The 16,065-nt window shown below is 47.6% G+C and overlaps 1 protein-coding gene across 1 annotated transcript; it reads right to left on the bottom strand.

Annotated features, from left to right (window-relative positions):
* Positions 1-220: 220 nt before the first annotated feature.
* On the bottom strand, positions 221-12,191 carry LOC140265279 (olfactory receptor 5V1-like). The gene is made up of 2 exons (XM_072361190.1): positions 11,271-12,191; positions 221-283 (listed from the first exon to the last, which is right to left on the bottom strand). Exons 1-2 carry the CDS (start codon positions 12,189-12,191, stop codon positions 221-223), a joined length of 984 nt encoding a protein of 327 aa, XP_072217291.1.
* Between the last annotated feature and the right edge of the window lie 3,874 nt (positions 12,192-16,065).

Raw genomic sequence — 16,065 nt, 5'->3', positions numbered from 1 at the left:
TTCATCAAACTCTGCAGTGGCTTCAGCCTGTAACAGCTGACAGGCCATCCCTGGGCTCCTGGCTGGGGTCTGTGCTTTCTGGCTCACATCTGCCAGTGCCTCTGAGAGGCCATCAGCAGCAGCTGGTTTGCACGTTGGTATTCAGGTCCCCTCTTGCTCATTCCCTGTGAGACCCTGCACAGGACAAGTTCTTGGATGTGGGTTATAATGTCAGACGTTTCTAAGCTTCCTTCAGGGCTTCTTCCACTTCGTACTCAGAGGTGGTCACTGCCTGCAGGATGGTCTGTGGAACAGAAATTGTGCACAAAGCTCTGATAGGTTCTACAGGAGCCATTCTGGAGCATAACCTGGTAGGTAGTAAGCTGTACTAATGAGATGACTTACACAGGAGGTTAGGAGAAGCCTGAAGAACGCAGGTGAGAGACTGAGGGGTGGGAAGAGGAGCCTACATGCCCTGCTCATAAGCATCCGCACCAGCCAAGGTGACCCACCATTACCACTGCTGAAACACACCCGCCACTGCCTCAGTCTGTTCACATCCACTCTTTGGTCTCCAGTAGCATTCAGCAAGCACTGTTGAATGTCAACAAGTGCAACCTTTTCCTGCTTGTGAGAATTCTATGGCACAACTTTCCTTCATGTGCACTTCCATGTCAAAAGTCATTCTGTCAGACTGCCCCTCTGCTGACATCTGTCACACGGCTGCAACACATAATGGGATGTTGATGGAAGGGTTCAACTCTACAGACACATCTCCAACATCCGCCTCTGATCTTATGGCCTAGATAACAAAAGAGGGGGTATTACTTTTGAAGCTGATCATATCTGAGTTAACAGTTGGATGACCTGAGAGGTCATTTCTAACCTAAATGATGCCATGATGGAGAGATCGCTGCAGGGGAGGCTGTTGGCTGAGAAGCCTGAGAACTCAGACCACGTCACATTTCACTCGTTCAGTGTCTGACTGTTACAAAAGCCTGAGTATTTCTTTTTAGATGTCATCAATACAACCAAGGGGTTTTCCTAATAAGAACTTTTCACGTGAAATTGCTATCAAGTGTCATCCACCTGCTTTGCATTGATCTCAAAGACAGTCTGTACCGCACCTCAGCCAAGATTCCTCAGTGATGGCGATACGAGCAATTGGTTGGTTCTTCCCAAAAGAACCCCAGAGTAGGGGCAATTTCACATTACATTTAAGTGCAGTGAATGAGGCAGCACTGATCAGCTCTGACAAATACTACGCAGAGCAGAAGCAGTCCAAAGGAAGCTCTTCCAGCTGGCTGCTCTCTGGGCAGTTTCCAAAGTAAACATTCACGTGTTCTTCTCAGAGATGACCCACAGCAGCTCTCCTGTTTATGGGAAATGCCCCGTGAAAGCTGTGACCAGCTGGCTGTTCTGCCAGATGAAGCACTTCAAATTGGCATATCATGCTTCCTTGTAGAATCCTTGAGTTGTTTGCAGTTGTAAGCCATTTATCATCTCTCTATTCTTTCTTTCCTTTCATGCAGATAAAACAAGACTCACTTTCTTTGAAGCCATGACAGGAGGTTGGGTCATCACAGGAACAAAACCCGTAGGACACCTTTGTTCTGCTGGAGCTCAACCACACAGCCCAGTGACTTCAGAACCTAATCAGGTACCTTCAGCCAATTTTCACCCCCAGCCTTGGATTCCGTGCCTGTGTGTCCTAATGACAAACTGTCCTCATGGACAGAAGCAGCACTACTGCCATCTCAGACATGCAATGCATATTTCTAGATGTAACATGGGGACTTCTGCTCTTGGTTATGTAAAAACAGCAGAAAATATATGACACATCTCTTGACGTGACTTAAGTGGTCTTGTCCCACCCTAATGATGCCAAGATTCCATAGTTCTATGGTGTTGTGATTTCATGGTTCTGTGATTCCACCACTCACTGATTCTATGAGTCTGTCATTCCATGGTTCAGGTAATCCAGGATTTTGAGATTCCATGATTCTATAAGTTTTGGTCTTTGTCTTTTGCAGCAATAAATGAGGAGGGAACACATCAGCCATAGCCAAGTTCTGTTATTCACTCCTGAGCTCTTGCTTGACAACAAAGGCACTGAGTGAACACTGCCAACCTCCCTGTGTCTAAGTGTCCCCGTCACCCAACTGTCCCCACAGCCCACACAGAATTATAGAATGGCCTGGGTTGAAAGGACCACAATGATCATCTAGTTTCAATCCCCTTGCTTAGTGCAGGGTCACCAACCACCAGACCAGGCTACCAGTGCTCCATTATGTCTCCGTACTGCCGTGATACACTCATGTCCCCATGATGTTCCCGTATCTTCATGTCCCCATATCCCTGGGACCCCTTGCCTTCCAAATGTCTCCGTAATTTCCTCTCTACCCATGTCCCTATTGCCCTCACACCTCCCATTGTCCACAAATGCTGTGTCACAGTTGCCCAAATGTTCAGCCTCACACCTTGCAGCCTCACAGGAACGGACAGAACTCAGGGATGAGTCCTTGGACAATGCCTTGACATGGGGACAGCATCATCTCTGGGTGGCCCTGGGGGTCAGAAAGGACGTGTGTGCTGAGCACTGGGACCTGAGGGCTTTGGGCTCAGTGCCATCGTGATCCCAGCACTCAGTGTTCTTCCTCTGGTCCCTGCTTCCTCCTGTTTCCTTCTTTCCAGAGGAAGATGAAGGCAGCTGTGCTCAGCCTCGTGATGCTCCTCGCTGCCCTGTGCTGCACAGTGGAAGCTCAGGTGAAGCATCCGTGGGGAATGTGGGCTGGGGCTGGAGGTGATTTGCCTTGGTGGTCCCCGATGCGAGCATCTCTCTCATGATCTGTCCTACTCCTCTCCCCACAGCCAGTTCTGCAATTGCCTCCCTCGGAAGCTGTTCTGGTGAGTGCTTGGGCAACCACACTGATTGTGCCCAAGAGTGGCCCTGCAGGGAACTCTGCAGGAGCAGGTGGGGTCTGTCCCTGCCTGGCAGAGGCCACCCCTCTATTTGGCACATCCAAATTTCTTCCATTTGCACCCTACTCATCTATACTCTGGGTTCTCCAAATCCCTTCTCTTGGCGGTTCCTAATGCCCTCTCTTTGGGTCCCCATATCCCATCCTTTTGGCACCAACAGATCTCCTTTCTTTGGCAACCCGATTCTCACCTCTTTAGGTCCACAATCCCCTTGTTTCATTTTCCCTGATTGTCCCCTCTTTGAGATCCCTGTTCCTCTCTGTTTGGTCCCCCCAGCTCTTTTGGCAGAGCTATTCCCCTCCTTTGGGCCCCTCAAGCCCCTACCCTCTTGCTATGCCCAATCCTGATCCATGGGCAGAGGCGCACACAGACCTTGGCAGCCATGGGGGTGGGGGCTTCCCTGGGACCAACCAGGCAGCTTGGATGGGGTCACCCTGTGATCCCCCAGATTCAAATTCCCTCATGGCTGCCCCACGGCTCTTCTTCCACAGCAACCGCCACGAGATGTTAATGTTGTCATTCCTGGATTGGTGAGTTGGGTGACCCTGGGGTGAGGGTGGGGCTGGGATTTCTTGCTGTTCTCAGTTCCCCTGGGGCTTGTGGACACCCCTGCAGCCCCAAGGCTGCTGTTGGGCTCCCTCCAGATGTGTGAGGGCAATGGGCAGGGGAAGGAGGCAATGGGGGCAGTTGGGGCTGAGCTGGCTACAGGACCATGCCTTGGCCATGATGTTCTAGTGCCCACAATGGGTCCCTGCACCTTCAGGGTGCCCCAGTGTGTCTTATTGCCCCCATTGTGTTCCATTCTCTCGATACCCTTGGTGTGTCACTAACAGCCCCTTTTTCCCCAGAAACTGCTCAGCCAGACAAATGAGAATCCCCCACGTGTGAAACGCGCGGCCTTAGATCTACATGTCTAGGTGAGCAGCACAGGGATGCCTACAACACCACAGAGCACTTGGTGGACCCTGGGTGTATCTGGAGCCCTGAGGACCAGGAATCAGGGGCTGGGAATTGATGGTATGGAGGGGACTCTCCATGGCCTCTTCCAGGGAAATCCGGGCACTGTCACCTCCAGCCCTTCCCTTGTGCTCTATGGGGCTGTGCAGAGGAACTGATCTGGAGGGGGCAGGCTCAGGGTGCTCTATGGATGGCCCAGAGTCACCATGCAGGTGGGAAAGGGCCTGTGGCTTCTGTCCCCTGGGGACCCACATCCTCAGGGCTCTCTTGGCTCTTGGCTGCTGTCAGTCCTCTTGCCCTAAGTCCTTGGGGACAAACCCTGCAGGGACAAGGCTCCTCCTTGCCGATGATGCTCTCTGACATCCTCTGATGACCATTGCTGCCCTCTGATGACCAGCGTTGCCCTCTGATGACTAATGAAGACCATGATGATCAATGACACCCTCTGATGATCAATAAATCCCTCAGCAAAGCTACACACTGTGTGTCTGTGTCCTTGTTCTCATGCTCAGCACGGACTGCCTGGATCTCTCCCTGCCTGCCAGTGGTCACCTCAAAGTGCTAGGAAGCTTCCCCAGCTCCATGCCATGCACACCGTTTCATGCACCCTTGTGGGCTTCCCCACCCTCTCTCATCATCTGCTCTAAAGTCCTAAAGGAGGGAGCTCTTTGGGCTCTTTGGGAGCTATTTGGGCCAAGCAGCCCCAATATCCTCCCTCTGCTCTCTCTTAGCTCCTCCATACAATTCCTCCCAAACCTGTTACACTTTGATCGACCTATGCCTGGACACAGTGTGACTACATCACCCTCCTTTTACGCCCTCTCTTACTGCAGCCACTTGTCCCTCCTTTGGATCTGCTTTAGTCCTCTTGCATCAGTGCCCCATCACCCAGAACAAGTTCTGCACATCCCCTCCCATGGACACCTCCAATCTCCCGATGACCAATGAAGCCCCCTGTTGGCCAGTGACACCCTCTCTTGATCAGTGATCACTAGGAAGAGTGGGGAGTGAGCAGATGAGCGTGTGCTACTCAGGCACCTCCTGGATTAAAACACAACACCCACAGAGGTTCTGCTCTTCCATCTTGAGCTCTGGATGCAGCAGAGACACAGAGACAAGGCTTGAACATCCTCCAGCAGCGTGAGATCACTGCAGGCTAAGCCAATGGCCCTGCGGCTTACGTTGGTATCCCTGCTCAGCTGGGATGGGTCGCGCACACCTGGCTGGGCAGTGACTCCTGCCATCAGCTCTGCCTGCACTAGGGCCAAAATTCCTATGTAGCTCATCAGCACCACCAGAATGCCCATGTAACCCAACAGCAGTCCCGAGAACAAGTGACAGACATCCTGCAAGTCTGTAGAATCATGAAATCATAGCATAACCTGAACCTGAACAGTTAATGAGGATCATTAACTGCCACTCCTGGTTCCATGCAGGACCACTCAAAGCTCAAATCATACCTCTGACAGCGTGTTCCCAGTGCTTTTTCAACTCAGCAGCTTGGGGGCATGGCCTCCAGCAGGCTTCCCTTGGTAACAAGGTGGGTGAACTTGTCTCAGCAGAGAGAGGGAGGGGATCTGCCCTTCTGCTCTGTGCTGGCAAGGCTTCCCCAGCAGCACTGTGTTCAGATGTGGAGTCCTCAGAGCAGGAGAGACATGGGGCTGTTAGAGTGCGTCCAGAGGAGGGCCATAAATAGGAACCCAGGAATGAAACACCTCTGCTGTGTGGACAGGCTGAGAGCTGGGGCTGTGCAGCCTGGAGAAGAGAAGGGTGACCTGAGAGTGTCCTTTCAATATCTAAAGGGGGGCTGTAAGAAGGAAGAGGCCAGACTCTTTAGCGGGGTCTGTAGGGATAGGACAAAGGTAAAGAGCCCTGACCAATACCTTCGAGGAGCAGACATTCTCCCTCCGCACAGCCTTTACAGATATAAGCCCTGGAGATAAAAACTCCACTTTCTGGGCTGTCTGTAATTCATTAGCAACGAACCAGCCTAGAAGATTTTAACTGCCTGCAGAGTGGGCTACCTGAAACATCTCTGAAATCCCAGCTGACTACAAGACAAGACACAGTAAGCTCTGGAGATAAATTCCACACAAGTTTACCTTTTAGCAGAACATTACTATTATTTCTACTGGCTGGGAGAAGCATAACTCATGTGCAAAGGTGAAAGCATTACGTAGGAATAAACAGAACCCATGAAGCAGAGCTTGGAAATGAGGAATGTGAGCATTGTGTTATTTCTCTCAGGAAAAACAAAGCTGGGTGACACATCAGAGAAAAGCACAAAGGTGCACCAAGACAGGGCTAGAGGCATCTGACTGATGGAAATCAATCCTGTACAGCACTGAAATGAGACAAATATCTGCTCTCGTACAAAAGTTGATCAAATCAGAGATGCCCCTAAATGCAATAAATAAATAAATAAATAAATAAGGTGTTGATGTTCCATCGTCCAAAATCTGGGAATAAAACTCTCTTAACTCCAATGTGCTGTCACAGAGTGTTATTCCTTTATTCCCTTGACGCTTGACAAGCAAGCGTGCTCTCTCAAAGTTCATACTCTTCATTTGAACTGTTCAGACATCCATAACCAGTACATGGGCATACATATTCATTCTTTTCCAATGAATTATTTATCTATGCCAATGTCCTTCTGAGCATGCTCAGTTGCATCTGTGAGGTTGTATGTTCATTTACTTAATCCCCATTTTTCCATCCTCAGCCTCATCACAGAGGCTTTTGGCTGACCCTCGGCTGTTTTTCCCCAGTTTGGTGGATTTCCATTGCTTGGGATGCAACAACGAGCAACTTTCCACCTTGGTGCACTGTAATCAAAAACAATATATGAGAAATCTGAGGAAGAAGTCCTTGCACCTGGTGGGCACAAAAATAAAAGCGAACTATTATGACTCCAGTGTGTCTTGTGAAGCAGAATTGGCGCGAAAAACAAGGCTGTTCACACACCAAGCTATGTTGAAAGTTTCATAACTAGCACTCATTGATTCCTTTTGCAAAGGACATCATCCCAGTAGGCACCTCAGACACCTGTGTGGGTTCAGCTTCAGGCTAAGGACAAGAAGGACATGAACCAAAACGTGCAGGTAATATTACCGTACAAAGCGTGGCCAGCAGGAGCCACCGGAAATGAGCAAAAGCCATCCTGCCTCACCTGCTGTGCTGCCCATGTGTGCAAACACTAAAGCACCCTTCACAATGCTGCCAAAAGTCTGTGGCACCATGTTCCATGGCGACCATGGTTTGGGCTTCTGCTCCAAATAAATAGATATTCTTAAATGTTTACAAGCAATTCAGTGCTACCGCTGTCACTCTCACTGTTGCTATGTCTATCACTATCACTATCACTATCACTATCACTATCACTATCACTATCACTATCACTATCACTATCACTATCACTATCACTATCGCTATCACAGTACTCCTACGATGCCATCAGTATAATGCCATTGTTCCTGACACAGCGTACAGCTGCAACAAGCACCAGCTACGGGCATAGCTCCTCGCCTGGACATCTCCCATGACAAAGAAAAACACATGCTAACCTAATTACTTCCGCAGTGTGAAGACGCCTGCTGCTGCAGTTGTGTCCCACCTGTGAATGCCTGCAGGCACAACTAGAGCCAGCAAATATATGTGCTCCAAACAGATCTGAAAATACCTTTGTCTGTAGGGACTGAAGCAATTAGTGCTCCAAATGAGTCATTGATAAATTCTTCATACCTGCTATGAGCAAGGATACCCAATATTTTCATTAGCCCAAGTCATGCTTATTTTGCATATATTTATCTTGCCTTATTCGGGGTATTTTTGAGGTGTGTTTTGGGTGTGTTTTTTTTGTTTTGTTTTGTTGATAGGTTATTTTTGTTTGTTCTGTTCTTTTTGTGTGTGTGTATGTTGGTTTCTTTCTACCCCTCATGAATCCACTTATGGATCTGTTGTCACACTGATACAGACTGGTTAGCTTAGCAAATAGGGGTCAGTATATGAATTTAAGGACCAACATCTTTGTTTAGCAAAAGGAATCAATGAGTGCTAGTTCTGAAACTTCCATTTCAGGATAGCTTGATGTGTGAACGGCCTTGTTTTTCTCACCAATTCTGCTTCACAAGACACACTGGAGTCATAATAGTCCGCTTTTATCTTTGTGCCCACCAGGTGCAAGGACTTCTTCCTCAGATTTCTCATATATTGTTTTGGATTAGAGTTCACCACGGTGGAAAGTTGCTTGTTGTTGCATCCCAAGCAATGGAAATCCACCAAATTGAGGAATAACAGCTGAGGGTCAGTCAAAAGCCTCTGTGATGAGACTGAGGATGGAAAAATGGGGATTAAGCGAATGTACAACCACCTTAGATGCAACTGAGCGTGCCCAGAAGGACATTAGCATATATGAATGCGTTGTGGTTTTGTGATTTCTGTTGTCAGTATCCCACATCACAACTTCATGCAGAGCAGTGCCCATCAAAGAGTTCAGGTTCTGGTTCCCTGTTACCTCCCTTTGGGGCAGTTTGTGTTCTTGGAGAGGAGAGGCAGCTTCTCCAGAAGGCTTGGCATGAGGAGGAGGTGGGCTGATATTGTGCCCCCCCGTCACAGACTTATATCCTGGGATAACCCCATGACTGAATGAGTTCTTGGAAAAGAATGAATATGTGTGCCCATGTATCTACGTCTGAACTGCTCAAATGCAGAACCTTAACTCTGAGAAGGTGTGTTTGCTTTTCAAGTTGCCCACTCTGTGTCAGAGGAATAAAGAAATGATGTTTTCTAACACTGTATTGGACTTAGAATTTTCTTCATGAATTTTGGATGACAGTGACCTTTGGATGAAGGGGAAAGCCCCTCAGGAGGACTACAAAGATGCCATGAGGCTGCACAGGGAGGAAGTCAGAAGGATCAAAGGCCAGCTGGAGCTTACAATAAAAAGTTCTTTTATAAGTAAGTCAGCAACAAAAAGACTAAGGAGAATCTCCATCCTTTTTTTTTTGATGTGAGGGGAAAGAGTGACAAAGGAAGCGGGAAAGGTTGAGGTACTTGCTGCCTTCTTTGCCTCAGTCTGTAGTAGTATGGCCAGTTTATCCCGTGGTGCCCAGCCCCCTGAGCTGGAAGGCAGAGATTGGGAGCAGAATGAAGCCCTCATTATCTAAGAAGAAATGGTTAGTGACCACCTACACCAGCTAGACACACACAGGTCTCAGATCCCAAGCTGAGATCCACCCAATAGTAGTGAGGGAGATGGTAGATGTGCTCGCCAAGATGCTTTTCACCATTTATCAGCAGTCCTGGCAAAAAGGAGAGGTCCCAGTTGACTAACAAATGTGATGTCCATCAACAAGTAGGGTCAGGTGAAGGATCCAGTATAGGCCTGTCAGCCTGACCTCGTTGCCAAGAAGGTTATAGAGCAGATAATTCTGAGTGTAGTAGCACAGCATGTAGGGGACAACCAAGTGACTGGGACCAGTCAACATGAGATTATGAAAGGCGAGTCCTGCTTTACTAACCTGATATCTGATTGTGACAAGGTGGCCAACTTGGTGGTTGAGGGGAAAGCTGTTGCTGTTGGCCTCTAAACTTTAATAAAGCTTTTGACACTGTTCCCCACAGTGTTCACCTGGAGAAACTGTCTGCCTGTGGCTTGGATGTGTGTGTGCTTCTCTGGTGAAAACCTGGGTGGGTGGCTGTGACCAAAGACCCGTGGTGAATGGAGTTATCCCAGCTGGAGGCCATTCAGGACTGATATTCCCCAGGTTTCAGTGCTGGGGCCACTTCTCTTTACTATTTTCATCAGTGTTCCTCAGGGGTTGGTGTTGGAGCCTGTCCTGTGTAGTACCTTTCTTCATGACCTGGATGAGGGGACTGAGTGCACCCTCAGTGAGTTTGCAGATGGCAGCAAACTGTGAGAAAGCGTTGGTCTGCCTGGGGGTTGGAACATCCTGCACAGGGATATGGATTGCTGGGCAGAAGCCAATGGGAAGCCAATTCAATAAGCCCAAATGCTGAGTCCTGCCATTTGGCGACAACAACCCCAGGCAGCGCTGCAGGCCTGGGGCAGAATGGGTGGAAGATTGCATGAAAGAAAAGGACTGGGGGTGTTGGTTGATACTCAGCTGAATGTGAGCCAGCGGTGTGGCCACGAAGACCAATGGCATTCTGGCTTGTATCAGAAACTGTGTAGTCAACTGGGCTATGGAGAAGATGATTCCCCTGTGCTTGGCACTGGTGAGGCCACACCTTGAGTACTGTGTTCAGTTTTAGGCTCTTCACTATAAAAAAGACATTGTGGCTCTGGAGCGTGTTCAGAGAAGGACAACAAAGCGGGTGAGGGGTCTGGAGCACAAATCTTATGAGGAGCAGCTAAGGAAACGGGTTGATTAGACTGGAAAAGGGGTGGCTCGTGGGAGACCTTATCACTCTCTATAACAACCTGAAGGGAGTATGTGGCAAGGTGGGCACTGGCCTCTTCTCCCACATAATTAGTGATAGGCATAGAGGGAATGGCCTCAAGTTGTTCCCAGGGAGGTTCATGAATCACAGAAAAGACCACTGAGAACATATTTGATATTTGCTTTTTAGTAAGGAGCCATATGCAAACAACAAAAACACATCAGCTATTCAGCAGCAGGTGACAGAAAAAGCAGGACTAGAAAGCCCCCCTGTCACCCCAACTACTGTATAGCATTTTCCAGTATTCCTTCTAACAAACCAGCACCAGCATGTCTGATATCCCACAAATGTGGGAGCTGAATCAGAGCCTGGCAGACTGAGAAACGTGGCGCACACTGTGGCCAGATGTGCTTGTTGGCACTGCAGCTGGATTCTCAACATGTCAGTCAGGAACACCCAGACTGGTGAACTCACATGAAGGCGCAGGAGCTTTCCCTCTAGTCAGACTCCCACAGAGGATGTGCTTGTGTTCTTTTTCACAGGAGCGATACTGTCAGTAAGAAGAACTGGTCCTATAAGCTGCTTTAACACAGAGGCCTGTGCATCTGTAAGGACACCTCCAGTGACATTTACTGCAAGAGGAATGTTCAACACCTGTGTCTAAGATCAAGGTTCAGATCCAAGCTTGCTCTGTGCTCAGTGGAGGAAGATGACCAACGGAGGTTCCCTCCCCCTTTGATGGCGACCCAAGTTGTGCCACTGCTGGCTTTCTGGAGGTGCACACCTCTCCCTTTTACCTGGGAAGGTAAAGCGCAGAGCAGGGGTTTCTATTCCTGTGCCTAATTTCTGGATGATTAACGCAAGACAAGAGAAGTCCAAACCAGCAGTGCCTACCCTAATGGTTGGACTCCAGGGGAGAGATGCTCTCGTTTCTTCAAAGCAGTTCTCACCTGGCTGACCACTCTCCCCAGGGCACCTTGGACTTCCTTGTTCCGCAGACAGTAAATTATGGGGTTTAGCAGGGGAGTGAGGATCCCGTATAGCATGGAAACTATCCTGTCCTGGTGAGGTGAGTAGGTGGAGGAAGGCCGTACGTACGTGCAGATGGTGGTCCCATAGAAAAGGCTTACCACTGTCAAGTGAGCGCTGCACGTGGAAAAAGCTTTGTGGCTGCTCTCAGCAGAGTTCATGCACAGGACAGCAAAGAGGATGTGGATATATGAGATGAGAGTGACTGCAAAGGCGCTGCTTCCGAGGATCCCAGCAACTGTGAGAGTCACCAACTCCCGGCTGGCAGTGGGTGAGCAGGAGAGTGCCAGAACAGGGGGTATGTCACAGTAATACTGGTCAACCTTGTTAGAGTCGCAGAAAGAGAGTGTAAAAATCAGAGAGGTGTGTAACAGGGAATTAAAAAATCCAATTACCCAAGTGCCAATGGTGAGGTGAGCACACAGCTTCATACTCACAATGCTCATGTACCGCAGTGGGTGGCATATGGCAACGTAACGGTCGTATGCCATCACAGCCAAGAGAAAAATCTCGGTGCCTACAACATCAATGAGGAGGAAGAGCTGGAGCATGCAACCAGTGAATGAAATCACCTTGTTCCCCAACAGCAAGGCCTGCAACATCTTCGGCACAGTGATGGTGGGACATATGATATCCAGTAAGGATAAGTTGCCAAGGAAGAAGTACATGGGGTTGTGAAGGTGAGCATCTGTCCTAATGGCAATGAGGACTGTGATGTTGCCTGCCATGGTGGCCAAATAGATACCCAGAAGTAGCACAAAGAGAAGAAAACGCACCTCGGGAGCATCAGAAAGGCCTACAAGAATAAACTCAGATACTGTTGACGTGTTGACCCTCTGCATCTTATCTTTCCTTGTGGAAATTTCACAGATCTACCTGGAAAAATAAAAATAAAAATAACAGTCAAATTTTAATTTTCCTCCTTAACAAAGTGATGTTTTGGTCTGCTTTGCAGTTTAAAAACAATTCCAAGTTTGCATCACCTAGTGGAAAAGTAAATATCTAGAGATAGAGATGATAGAGATACAGATAATATTAAGTGTAAAGTGATGAATCAAAAAGCTTAACTTTTCTGAGATTGGAGATCATAAGAGTTGAAGACAAAGACATAACAGTATTAGCACTTTCAGGATCTAGCTGGGCATTGTACTTCTGCCTTCAGAGGCCTCTAGGAAGACTCGGCGCATATTGCGACATTAAGCATAACTCGTAATAACTTATGCAGTCTTTCTAGAGGGAGATTATGTGCAGCACGAGCACCTCCTTCCTTGATACCAAATTCACTGAAATGCCATAAGAAATGCTTAAGCAGGAATAAAAGTCTCGTGGTGTTTTAAATCACAGCATCACTTGGGAAGATGGGAATAGGATGGGGTTAGGATCATAAAGTCATCAGCAGCTGTAAAGCCTTCAGTTAGTCAGGTGGAATAGATTGGAAACCACATGGAAATACTCACTGCAGCAAGGGGTTTGTTACAGGTGATATACTGCGGTCTGCGCCTCCAGGAAACCTGCCTGTCCTTCTGTTCCTTTCTACATCCAGTTAGAAGATCTGTGTGTAGGAAAAATAATTCCACGGGAGACTTCAGAGCACCAATTTATTAAGGAAGAGCTGAGTCCTGATTTAGCAGAAAAAGAATTTTCTCACGTAGAGTCACAGATGGACTTGTATTGGAGAAGACCTTAAAAGACACATGAGCATCAGCCAGCACACCAGCCCAGATGCACGATTGTCTCTTCATCAACAAGGTGTCGTAATTATATGCTCAGGGTGTACCTAGGGAGGAGTGTCTCTGAGGTTTTCTTGGACACACATACAAGGCACTTTAAGAGTGCAAAGAGTTGCAGGGATGTGGCAATGCAATAAAACAGCTTCCTTGCCCCAAATCTTTGGATTCCAGTCACTGGTGTTGTAGAACATTCCCATTGAGCTGTGGTTCCATACTCGAGTCTACCTTCAGGAAATGGGAATAGAAGGCGTCGTTCTCAATGGGTCCTTTCCATTACGCCTCAGGGACCACTCCAGATAGTGGAAATTTTATGTATCACACGAGTCCAGAGTTTTGATTTCTTTAAGCCACACTTCTGTCACCTTTACAAAGTCTTTATCACTATTTTCCAACCACCTTACCTTGGTCTGGCACCTGCACGTAATGGGGCAAAAATGACTTCGGCAACAGCTCCTCTGCAGAATTAGGTTGAGAAACCACAGGCCTGTCCTGCTGTGCTTGTGCAGACCTTTGGAGTATGCCCACTTGTTCCAATTCATCCCCTGTGTACAGCCACCAGCACAACTACCCCACAAGCTGGCAGTACATACAACACAAGTGTCTTTGTAGTATTTTGTGTTCAGAGTGTGGGATGTTCTTTTATTTTTTTTTTATGTATTCACGTAATGATTTTGGAGTGATACCACTAAAATTATTCTTTGTAACTGAAATGAATGATCGATTTTCTCATGGAACCATAACGAATCGCCAAGGTTGGAAAAGACCTCCAAGATCACCCAGGCCAGCTGTCCTCCTGTCACCAATTGGATTTGTGGTTCAGACTTTGCTGTGCTGGGGAGCTTTCCTTCCATTTCCTTAATGATGATCATGGTATTCTCTGCTGGGCAGAGTAACTCCAGCAAATCCAAGGAGTAACAAGTGCTTGGGGGTGATGTAATAGTTTTATTTGTCTATGATTGTCCTTTCACTTGATGAAAAAAATCTTAGAACTGATCATAAGGGGAAGTATAAGAAGGGAGATTTAGGCTGGGTCTAAGGGAGAAGTTCTTTAAGACAGAGAGGCATCGGAGGGCAATGTCACATCCATGGCCCTTAGCTCCAAAGCACTTTGCTGTGCCACTGGGCAAGCAGTGCTGGGTTGGGACTGACCTCAGATTGGGCCTCCACTCTGTGCGGGGGCTGTTTGCTTACTGGTATGTCAAATCCCAGGCCTGCTCTTAGCAACCCAGTGCTGATAACTCAGCCTCCACAATTGCTGAAGTACGTTCCCAAGTGTATTGGCCTATAGCCCAATAAGACTTTGGTTGTTTAGCATTCAAAGTGAGCTACAAATCCAAGCTTACAAAGGCATTATATTGTATAATACTTACACAGAACTTAATGTGACTTGCTCAGCACCAGTAGCTAAATTTGCTGACACCTTAAGCCATATTTCCTTTGGGGCAGTCTTTTGCTGTCCCCTACATTAGAGCCGTAGTCAAGCCTGGGTGCCTAATTGGAGAGCTGCTAACTTCAAGGAGAGAAACCTTGAGACTCTAATAATGCACAGCGGAGCCAATTTAAACACACTGAAACTCAGGCGCTGAGTTGAATCACCGCCATTTGTCAGGCATCGACTTTTTAACCACATCTACTGAGACCTCATTAAAATCATCTCGAGTAACCTCCCAAGAGAGCAAACCAACGTTATTAAATAGTTTGCCTTGGAATACAGGTGGCCAAAAGCTGAATGGAATTTGTGTTTGACTTCAGAGTAATTATCTCTGGTTTCTGCTCTGATTTGTGTCATGTTTCCATGCGGCAAAGAGAACATAGCAGATAATTCCCCAAGAGGAAATGTGAGGCTTAGAAAATAGGAAAGAAAAAAAAAAAAAAAAAAAAAAAGAGCAGCAGAAGAAAATGAAAGGTGGGCAATTACAGATTAAAGAAGCAAGAGAAATTCAGCACTTGTTCTCATGGGCACATTATCATCCAACAGAAGTTTTAGTCATTCACCAACAGCCATCGGCCCCGTTTTGCAGCCCCTCCCTTCTGCCTACCAGCAGAAACAACTTAACATGGGACATGCCTAAACACCCAGAGAAAAATAAAGTGGCAATTGAAGAATTATGTTTTGAGCTCAAATGTCCATCACTGACACCATCTGTGATTTATGTTGATTAAAAAAAAAAAAAAAAAAAAACAAAACCAACTTTCACAGTAAACTTTTTGAAGTGTGGCAGTATATATCCCAAAGGAGGTCCTGGTCCCACAGCTTCCACAGACAAACAAATAGGTCTGTTTGAGTTTTGAAATCCATGGGGTTTGATCCACAGCCTCATGACATAAAGTGTAAGGGAACAGCAAGACCAAGACGTTGAAGTTTCTCAGTGGTCTCAGACAGTTGCACTAAAATAGATTCTGAAACCAGTGCTGACAAGAAAAGTTACCCCATGTGGACACACGCTTTTCAGAAACTCCCTTGCTTACCAGCCCCGGGGACTCCCACCATGGCCAACGTGTTCATCTGCATGCTTTGGTCTCCTTTCTGCAACATCTTCTGGGGTGTCAGAGCAGAGAAGCGGCCTCAAGCAGCAGATGAACGATGACAGGAAATGGAATCATAAAATGGCTTAGATTGGAGAGGGCCTTAAAGATCACTGAGTTCCAACCCCCTGCCATGAGCAGGGTTACCAGCCACTAGACCAGACTGCCCAGGACCCCATCCTACTGTGCCTTAAGTGCTTCCAACACTACCATGACTCCAGCACAGAGGGCTCCTGCAGTGGATGGCAGAGGGATGTGGTTTCTGAAGAAGAGGGAAGGGGAAGGAAGAGCCTCCTCCCCAGACTGGCAGTTGTGCCCCAGCTCTCCCATCTCTTTGTTATGAGCGCTGTCTCAGCTCCTCAGAGCTGTTTCTTAACACAAAATATAGAATCACAGAATCAGAAGCCTTTGAGATTGGAAGGGACTTCTTGAGATCGTCCAGTCCATTGCTCCTGCTCAA

The sequence above is a fragment of the Excalfactoria chinensis genome, unplaced genomic scaffold, assembly GCF_039878825.1.
Source record: "Excalfactoria chinensis isolate bCotChi1 unplaced genomic scaffold, bCotChi1.hap2 Scaffold_82, whole genome shotgun sequence".
NCBI lineage: Eukaryota > Metazoa > Chordata > Aves > Galliformes > Phasianidae > Excalfactoria > Excalfactoria chinensis.
This window is presented reverse-complemented; position numbering and strand designations above follow the sequence as displayed.